At 34.8% G+C, this 9,890-nt stretch overlaps 2 protein-coding genes across 3 annotated transcripts; one reads left to right on the top strand and one right to left on the bottom strand.

The window, feature by feature from the left end:
* The first annotated feature begins 795 nt into the window (after window positions 1–795).
* Window positions 796–3,997, top strand: LOC130015556 (B3 domain-containing transcription factor VRN1-like). The gene is made up of 8 exons (XM_056105908.1): window positions 796–853; window positions 1,307–1,461; window positions 1,770–2,274; window positions 2,670–2,846; window positions 3,094–3,221; window positions 3,324–3,586; window positions 3,716–3,824; window positions 3,929–3,997. Exons 1-8 carry the CDS (start codon window positions 796–798, stop codon window positions 3,995–3,997), a joined length of 1,464 nt encoding a protein of 487 aa, XP_055961883.1.
* On the bottom strand, window positions 3,778–9,128 carry LOC126679753 (transcriptional corepressor SEUSS-like). 2 transcript variants are annotated; one of them, XM_050374726.2, is made up of 10 exons: window positions 8,970–9,128; window positions 7,410–8,465; window positions 7,193–7,321; window positions 6,836–6,875; window positions 6,303–6,517; window positions 6,136–6,204; window positions 5,581–5,678; window positions 4,994–5,093; window positions 4,809–4,878; window positions 3,778–4,604 (listed from the first exon to the last, which is right to left on the bottom strand). In XM_050374726.2, exons 2-10 carry the CDS (start codon window positions 8,340–8,342, stop codon window positions 4,003–4,005), a joined length of 2,256 nt encoding a protein of 751 aa, XP_050230683.1. In that variant the 5' UTR covers window positions 8,343–8,465; window positions 8,970–9,128; the 3' UTR covers window positions 3,778–4,002. The 2 variants fall into 2 exon arrangements, with proteins under 2 accessions (XP_050230683.1, XP_050230685.1); XM_050374728.2 differs by having other exon boundaries at window positions 7,410–8,189.
* Window positions 9,129–9,890: the final 762 nt, after the last annotated feature.

The following is a 9,890-nucleotide window of genomic DNA, read 5'->3' as shown; positions in this document are numbered from 1 at the left end:
TCCCCATTTAATTAATGGGGATAAAATCATCCCCGTCCCCATGGATTCCCCATCTCCATGGAGATCCCCGTTCCCCGTACAGTTAAATATAATTTATAAATAATTTCAGTATTTGCATAAGATATTTAAAAAAAAAATTATAGAATATATTATTATTTTTTATAATATTATATATTTATAATTAAATAGAAACTAATAAAAAAATTAAGTTAAATTATTTAAAATTATAAATAACATACTTAAACTTATAATATAATATAAATATGCATAAATATAAATCGGGGCCCATGGGGACGGGAATGGGGATCCCCGGTGGAGACTATACTTCCCGTCCCCTCCCCATTTCCGTAGTTGGGGAATGATTTTTCTCCATCCTGTACCCATGGGGTTAATTGGTGGAGATTTCCCGCCCCATTTGGGGCGGGTCTCCACGGGGAACGGAAAATTCTCTTCCCATTGCCATCCCTATCCCCATTAATTAAATGGGGACGAGGATGGGGATTCCCCGTAGATGCAGGGATGGGGATGGCTTCCCCGTCCCCACCCCGCCCCATTGTCATCCCTAATTTTAAATTTGAGTGTTTATCCCATATAACCTTTACATTGCCTCATTTTCACAATAAACTAATAAATATTTTCAATAATTTTTTTTAAATCATTCAATTTTATACATCACTAATGTATCATTGATTTATTATACAAATGACATAGCGCAACCCCGTGTTGTATAATTTTCCTTCAAATCTAATACTAATACAGTTATCCATCTCAATTAAATTGAACTTGATAGTTGATATGGTCTTGAACATGTTCTTGATTCATCAGACTGCAGCAGCAAATGAGATTTTGTCAAGTCTGTCATGAACGAGTGAAATCAATGTAGAGAAGATTTGATTGGACAACTCATGTGTTACCTACTTAATTATCCTTCTACGCATTTATGCTTATACTTTTAGTTTTTTGGAAAAATAGAAATTGCAATTTCCTAAGAAATTAAAGGCACCTTGCGAATAAATAAATACATTAATTTAATGTCTATATTAGTCCTACTCCTACCTATACAATATTAATAGTAGAGAATTTAATTTTCCACATAAAATTGAAATGAAATTCATAAATTGAAATGAAATTCATTTCCTTTTACATAAGAACAACTATTTTTATTTTTATTTACTATAGGAATATTTCTATTCTATAATGGGTTTAATTGATAAATTTTAACAAATTTTCTGTGGATTTCTTTTTTAAAGATTTATAATTTCATTCATTTTATTTTAGTTCTCGTATTGGGTTAATGCGTAGTTAGTAACACTTGATCTTCCACCACCAAAGCTTAAGACAATGAAATCTTGCCGGTGCCACTCAAGAAGACGATGCAATGATCAACGTCATTCAAAAGTGTCGCTGCCAGTGAAGTTCTTGAAACAGGTTCACCGACGTTCCATGCAAGAGAAAAAGCTGGTATGTATATATCCAAATCTAGGTAGCACAAACACTTCATTCAACGGCCGTGTTCGGTTTAGATACCACAAACACTTCACTTGGGCGTGATCCGTTTTAGAAACATTCTGGACACTTTATGTTTTAGACATAAAATTTCAATTTTACGTAGGAAATCTTAAAGTAACACTGTTTGGACATGTCCGTGTGGAAGTGTCCATGTGTCCTATTTTCCGTGTCCGTGTTGTGTTATCTAGATCAAATAATTTCTATTATTCTTACGTTCAACTGTTAAAAACTCAAGAACACTAATAACAAATTATATACAGATGCTTCCTTCATTCACAAGTCATTTTGGTGAGGAATTCAGCAGCAGTAAATTTGCTACACTTAGTTTTCCAAATGGGTTTTCAACGAGGGTTAGATTATCAAAGATGGAGAATCAAAAAACTTGCATGGACATTACAAAGTTGGTGGAACTTGGTTATATAAATGAAGGGTTCATTCTTGAATTCACATACAAAGGTTTCTCCTTTTTTAAAGTTGTCATCTTTGATAATTCTTCTCATGCTTGTCTTCAAATTGAATATCCATGCAAAGTTGATGATCATAGAAACGTTTCTTTGAAAAAGAAAAATAAGTTTAAGTCTTCGATTGGTCAAAGAACTAAGAAAGATGGGGAAAAAGTTGCTGCTTCATCTGCAGCTCATGGTGATTATAGATCATCAGATGTGAAGGGAAAGCGAAAAATTGGTGATGTGAAAAATTGTAAGGTGGAGGAGGATTCAGATGCTAAAATTGAAACAATGGGTACCAAGAAAAAGTTGAAAATGAGTAAGTTTTTTACTTTATTTACTTTATTTGGTTTTTGTCATGAACTTATACATATATGTGTAGTAGTAAATGTTTCTAATATTGGAAAAGAAAAGGCGAAAGGTGTTCGAATGAAGAAATGAAAGTAACGGATTTAGTAAGTGACGGAGCCAGAATTTTTTATATCAATGAGGTGATCTAATATTGATTGAAACCTTAACTAAGTTCAATCATTTGATTTTATTGATGAATCTAGATGAAACAAGACAGGACATATGTTTTGATTATGGTTCTCACTTGGCATGAATTTGCAAAAATTTAGTTCATCTTTCATGGATGTTTCTTGATGTTCAATTATAAGGGCATGTCTAATTTCAATGTTCATATATTTAACTTGACTGCTTGTGAGATTTCAGGTTCTGCTGCTGCATATCCAAATACTGCAAGCAAAAGAAAATGTCATAAGGTTTCTTCAGGTTCTGATCATCCTAGAATTAACAAGAGGTTTCTCCCTACAGATAACCGAAATAACGAGCAGAAATACGAGAGAAAAGGGAAAAAGTGCAAGATAGAAGAGGTGGAAACAGATTTAGGTATGGAAACTTCTCGATTCCTATGTTTCTCCATTTCATTTTCGTTTCCGAGAAATACTACTAAAACTCTGAAACTTTTTTTTATTACAAATTCTTGTAAAATTTATTGTTTTCCCGTTTCTTATTTTCAGCGTTTTCCATTTTAGTGTTTCCATTTTAACGCAACATAGTAGTTTTTTGTATTTCAATTTATCCTATAGTTGATGTATGCACAAGTATGTTGAACTTGAATTCTGCTTCTTTACAGAAAATTTTGATAGCATGAACTTAAAGTTGTCTCCAGAAAGCAAGAGGGCAGTGAATGCAGCCAGAAAGTACAAGCCAAAAAATCCTGCTTTTATGTGTGTGATAGAACTACGCAATATCGGTAGCTTGGTAAGCAATACATATTAATTCACTGTGTTTGTCGTTCTTGATTTGGAAGCCGTATTTGATCTGCTGCACTTAGTTACATTTCTTAATCTTGATTTAATGCAGTACATACCTGCTGCATTTTACAACAAGCATCTGTCAAGTATTTCCAGAGACTATCTGACAATTCAAATATCTGATGGAAAAAAATGGCTAAGAGAGTGGTTACTTCGAATATCAAGGAGCGATTGTGGATGGTTGGTTTCAGCAGAAGGGTGGATTCGCTTTTCGGAAGACAATGGTTTAAGCTTAGGAGATGTATGTGTTTTCGAGCTGATTGATTCCAAGAATTCTGTGTTTGAAGCTTCAGTATTTCACGCAAGTTTGGAGTAAATATCTATGTATCATCATGGAATGATGTTCTCTTCTGAACCAACATTATATATTTGCTGATCAGTTTTAAAATTTGTATTTATGAATTCAATCGATTAACAATGCAGTTTTTGATTCCGAAGCAGTTCAAGTGAAGTTTCTGATGATCACCTAAACAGAAAGATCAGAATCAAAATCACACAGGCAGTCCAAGAACTGAAAAATATCATTTCAAAACTATATGAATGTGAATCTGTACATACCAAAAGCTAGAGAAATGTTGATGTAATTGTTTGGAGGAACAAGGAATATACTAAAAAAATGTGAATATCTACATGTTTTTGTCTCCTGTAAAATAGCAGCAAGCAAAAAAATTTCTTCATCAGGCCATTCCCTTCAGAATCAACACTGACCATAAGGAACTATAAGCAAATCAGTAGTGTCGATTAGGTCTTTTAGAAGATGGTGTTGACGAGGACGGAGAAGAAGGTTTCTGTTGATCTCGTGGAGGAGAGGTAGAAGAGCCAGGCGATGAAAGAGGAAATGAACTCTCACTAAAATGACTGCTGACATCGTAATTCTTAGTCCTAAAGCCCATGGAAAACTTATCCGGAGTGGTAGGCGCTGCACGATTGGAAGCGTGCTCATCATTCAAATCACTACTGTTCAGGGCACTTCCTTGAGTTTTCTGTTGCTCAGGTTGCAAAGCGGGATCATAGAATCCTAACAATACCTTGCTCGAATCTGGATGAGTGGTGGGCGTAGCAGGATCGGAAAAATGCTCTTTAGTCAAATCAACGTACAAGGCATTTCCTTGAGTTTTCTGTTGCTCAGGTTGCAAAGCGGGATCATGCCGTCCTAACAATACCCTGCTCGAATCTGGATGAGTGGTGGGCGTAGCAGGATCGGAAAATTGCTCTTCAGTCAAATCAACGTACAAGGCATTTCCTTGAGTTTGCTGTTGCTGAGGTTCCAAAGCGGGATCATGCCGTCCTAATACTACCCTACTCGAATTGCGGAGCTCCTCGAAACTCTCTGGAGATATATAAACGGATGAATTTCTTTTTATATATTGAGCTTGAAAAAATATAGACTAATATTAATTAGGAATACAGAAAATGCATACTGCAACTCATGCCAATCTTTTCTACAGAGAATAAACATTAATCATATCATCAGAAAACTACAATATTTAAAGAAAAACATGAATTAGAAAGCTAGAAGTTCTATGAATCTTACCGATTGGTCCCTTCCCGGACACTTGGCACGAGTCCATCACATCCTTCATACTATTAATTACCGACGACATCTGCAGTTTGTTCCACAAACATTCAGAGGAAAGAATGAAGAATCAGAATCCGATAAAATAAACATGATCAAGTCCTGACACAGAAAGACGGCCAATATAAAATTATAAAAGAGACCTGTAAAAATCGCATATATCTCTTAGTGTATCCATAATCACCAAATAAAGATGTCTCCAACTCCAAAGCTTTTGTCAATTGACCAACCGATTCGCTTAACCTGTAACAGTACTATATAAGCAGAAGGTAGAAAAAGGTAGAGGTGGGATGTGAAAACTGAACACTGTAAAGAAAGATATTAATGCAATGACAAAAGCACATCACAGAATTCAAACAAAGAAGAGTATTATATTCTTGAAACAAATTTCTCATCCCACATGATAATAATTTATAGGAATTGGAAATATAATCGGTTGAAATCGAGGGAAGCTGACTTCAGAACTTTAAAGAGTAACTCTCAGTTAAGTTCCACTATCCTATCTTGCACAAAGGTTCACTAAGTAGTAAGTACAAACTATGTGATGGAAAAATGGTTCGTAGATAACTAGTTCTGATACGGGTTTGAGATCAACATTGAAAAGATGAAAACATTTTCCATTCTGATAATTCTCTTTGGTTTCTTTTTTTCTTATACTGAAGAATTAGTTATATTGCCAGCAGCAGACAAAAATGACGATTTGTTTATACTTTATACATAGAAAACTCACCTATAAAAGTTACTTTCTAAATCAGGTTTCGATGACACGGGCGGTGCATTTTGAGCAGACAGACAGCAATTTTGTGCTGCATCTACAAGCTGATGTACCTGCAAAATATGAACTTCATTTATAAAAGGAGACTCCCGATATCAACGACTTCCCGTTCTAGCACACCACCTTAGCAGCACCAGTAGGCAAGAAAGAATCAATCACATAATAGCACAGAGAACTTTATCTCCTGAACAAAAAATATGTACAAGGCAAAACTTGAGAACGCATTTCTAGAAATATCTAAAATAATTTAGCAAAGCACATAACAAGAAAAATAACCCTCTAATGGAGATTAATGACCAATTAAATAAGCCAAGGTAAGTAACCATTTTAGAGGATTATATGGAAATTTTAGACAAGCTTTTGAAAATGATGATAATGCCTACTGAATTGCTATGAACTTTGCATTTCGTTTTCAACTGGCTCAACAATGCCATAGAACTGTACCGAGATTCTCATTCAACAACAGAAACTATTAATCTACATAACAAACTAAAAATAATTAATATTAACCTTTGTTTTTATAAAGTCTTGTTGAATAAACTCCACATGACGCCGTGCACAAAATTCCCAAGAGTATATCTTGCAAAACACAAATGAACTTGTGTAATAAAGATGTAGTTTGAATGTACTAAAAACTGTGAATGTCTCAAAATGGCCATTATCAACTCTCATCATACCTTGAGATCTGGAGAGAAAACAATACGAAGTTGACCATCACGTAATATACGACGGTTCTTATAGACGCCTTCTTGTCTTGCGTTTCCATAGCGAAGGACAATTTGACCGCTTGAGTTGTGGGATTCATGAGGCAAATCAACATAAAGAAGCTCTTCTAAAGTCGGACTTTCGTATTTGATTTGGAGTAATCTAGGCAGAACCTCCACATTTGCTTCTGAATGCACAAGGACAACATTTCATGTGTGAATGCACCTAAAGTTTCCAAAATGCATGAAAGAACTAAATTGTTCTAGAGAAACCATTGCTAAACTCCAAACGCATAATTCCAATCAGCTTCCAGATTTCAATCTTGAGATGCAAAATTATATTAAGAAAAGGCTGAAAAATATCCTAGAGATATATGAAATATGCTACTTGTCATATCTTACTTATAAATCATAAATAATAGATAAAAAGTAAATTTCAGCAGGCATTTCTTATCTTACAGAAAACTGTTCCACAACAAAAAATGTAACATAAGAAGATAGCATACCGCCAAAAGACGTACGATTGCATATTTGACAGTGCCAATCCTGAAAATAATGCAAGTATGTTACCACTATGATAACATAAATATAGAAAGTCTTCACAATATCCGTTAACAGTACCAGAATTTTCATATCCGTCAAAGTTTGTTGCAGAATATTATACAGTGAAAAATCCAAAAGAGTAGAATTACAGATGCAAGAGCACAATGTGAGGCTAGTATTTGTTTGAGAAGCCATATATACAATTACAAACATAATTATTTCACTCTTCAAATTAATGTCACGGTGCCAATAAATGCTAGTAGAGCTCATTTACACTCCCCTAGATAATTACATTTAATTTATGCATCATCATAGCATACCTTATGGGAAGAACCAATAACATCGCTGCTAAGGCTTCCGTGAACATACGGTGAAACACATAATCTCTTCTTTGCATTGTTAGTAAAAAAATCTGAAACAAATTTGCGCCAGAACTCGAGATTGTTATCCTAATAAAGAATCAGCCACAAACAAATCAGTGAAAAAAATGAAAAACGAAGAAACACCAAAGACAGTAAAGGGGAAAACAGAACTTACAGTGGGTCTTCGCCGCTGCTGATACAAGTACTTAGCTAATATAAAGGAACAAGTACCCTTTACATAGGCTGGTCTTGCAGCTAATTTAGCAGGCACTTCCTTTTGTTGAGATTGCTTCAGTCGTTGTTGAGAAAGCGCCCCCAACATTTGCTGCTGCTTCTGACGCAGTTGCAACATGTGCTCCTGCTGCTGCTGTTGCCAAAGGTGCGGCTTCTGTTGCTGTAACAGAATGTACTCCTCCTCCTGCTGTTGCTTTTGCATAATGCGCGCTTCCATCTGCTGCTGCAAAAGTTTATCCCGTAGCGAAGAGTTTAACCTTGGTAAATTCTTTCCGGAAGTTTGTACGAAATTGGGAAGTTGGTGCCACAAATATAGTGCTTCTTCGGGCGATAGCTGCACCTGTGTCTGTGGAACAGTCTGATTACTTATTATCCCTTCCTCCAAGTTGACAGAGCCAACAAAACCTGGTAATTCATCTTCACTGGATTGGAGTTTCGACTGTTTCCAATGTGGTTCATGTAGCATTGAGTTCTGTTCATATTGAAATCTCTGTGGTACAGGTTGTTGAATATGAGATTGTCGCTGAGAGCTTCTAGACAGGTTTGCACTTCGTTGGATCCCAACTTGGCCAGGATGAATAGAACCCACTCTTGACCGAATAGTATAACCAGCATCATTCCGTGCCATAGAATCTGGTATAAATTCCGTTGTGGAGTTCAAAATTCCCTGAGATTCATCCCGACTTGAGAAGCTGTCACTTGAACTCCTACTTCCAGAATTCTGATGAGAACGAAACAAAAAATTTGGAGCATTTCCCAGCAAATCCATTTTTTTGTTAGTGCTTATGGTGTCCCAAGTGAAACAAAACTTTCTTCTTGAGAAATTGAACATCTTTATGATCCCGAAATAGCAGAGTTTGATGCAAAAACACATGTAATATAGACCAGGAACAACCAATTGAATTTAATATCCCTTATGGCACCATTTTGCCTAGAGAAAAACTGCAACATCATTGTCTAAAACACCTAGAAGCCAAATTGAGCTTACCTAAACAACCTAACAAAGCAAGAATTAAAATTAGCCTGGCAGCAGTCAGATATATATAATTGAACCAGCTACACATTAAAGATACTAACTTTGCCTGTTTGGAGTGCAATTCTTGGAATAATATTCACTTATATTGTTTGGGAGATAAGGAATCCGAATTTTTTTATATTCATATAATTTAAACATAATCAAGAATTGCATCTACCCCATTTTAAAGCTATAAAGAAAGTCACCTAGCTTAGAGGAATTTCCCCACAAAGAGAAACTAATTGTTCATGTTTGGCTACCAAGAAAGTGAACATTTTCTCAAGAAACACAAGAATCAAAGGCATAAAATTAAAGAATCCAAGAAAGCAAGAATCACACACAGTAAGAATTCATTTGTATCAAGAAACAAATAAAAACAAGAACCGTTTTTCATAAAAACCAATGCCCAAAACCAAGATTGACATGCAAATATAAATACATTGATCGTTGGCATTATTGAATGAGAAAATGTGGGAGAGGTCTAACCATTGTGAAGAGAACGCGAGCGAGCGAGCAGAAGAAGAAGAGTGGCAGTTTCAGTAGAAAGAACTAAGAAGAATAAAATCTTTGTTTTCTTTTACAATATTTTATCGGTTGAAAGAATATCTGATTGACTTGTTCCTTTTGTTTTGTATTTCAGTGAAATTCTCTGTTTTTTGAAGGCCCCTCGGCTGTTTTTCTACTTCTGTACAAATATGCGAGACAAAGTTCTCGAAAAGTCACTAAATTTATGAAAAACAAACAATCAACTCACCTCTTTTTTTTATATTAATTCACCTCCTTAAGTTGGCACACGAAATATCAAAAAAGTTAATTTTATAAAAACCGGTGAAAAAAATTCCAAATCTTTACCAAATCGTATCAAATACCTATTCTCCCGATTTCAATTTTTTTTATAATTTTAAAACTTTAAATATTATTTCAATTTTGAAATTAAAAATTAGGGATCTTTTTAAACTGTTTTTAAAGGGTTAATGACCATTAAATTACTTATTTGTTAATTATTTCTGAAATTAGACCCAAAAAAATTTTAAATTACCATTTTATACTTTATAGACCGCGGAACTTTTCCGCGGTCTGGCCTACGTGGCTCCTCGCTGGCCAATCAGGGAGGAGCCACATAGGCAAAAGCAAACCGCGTAACTCTTACGCGGTTTGCATTGCCAACGTGGCAAACCGCGTAAGTGTTACGCGGTTTGCTTTTGTACAGCCAGGGAATTAATTCCCTGGCTGCACTGATTGGGAGAAATCCCAATCATTTTAAAAAAAATTATATTAATATATTTTATTTATTTGAAAATGAAAAAATCTTTAGTTAAAAAAATTGTACGTTTTAATTGTTGAATTTTTTAAATTTAAAACGTTTGAATTAGTTAATTTTTTTAATATTCTACAGAAATAAATTTA

The sequence above is a fragment of the Mercurialis annua genome, linkage group LG5, assembly GCF_937616625.2.
Source record: "Mercurialis annua linkage group LG5, ddMerAnnu1.2, whole genome shotgun sequence".
Lineage (NCBI taxonomy): Eukaryota > Viridiplantae > Streptophyta > Magnoliopsida > Malpighiales > Euphorbiaceae > Mercurialis > Mercurialis annua.
This window is presented reverse-complemented; position numbering and strand designations above follow the sequence as displayed.

Excerpts from the sequence above, each read along its gene's own strand:
- LOC130015556 (XM_056105908.1), top strand. The coding sequence starts at position 796 with ATGGTCTTGAACATGTTCTTGATTCATCAGACTGCAGCAGCAAATGAG. Across the intron at positions 854-1,306 it reads AGCAAATGAGATTTTGTCAA|TAACACTTGATCTTCCACCA; the intron begins GTCTGTCATGAA and ends ATGCGTAGTTAG. Across the intron at positions 3,222-3,323 it reads TACGCAATATCGGTAGCTTG|TACATACCTGCTGCATTTTA; the intron begins GTAAGCAATACA and ends GATTTAATGCAG.
- LOC126679753 (XM_050374726.2), bottom strand. The coding sequence starts at position 8,342 with ATGTGTTTTTGCATCAAACTCTGCTATTTCGGGATCATAAAGATGTTC. Across the intron at positions 6,518-6,835 it reads CAATCGTACGTCTTTTGGCG|AAGCAAATGTGGAGGTTCTG; the intron begins GTATGCTATCTT and ends TTGTGCATTCAG. Across the intron at positions 5,679-6,135 it reads AAGACTTTATAAAAACAAAG|GTACATCAGCTTGTAGATGC; the intron begins GTTAATATTAAT and ends CATATTTTGCAG.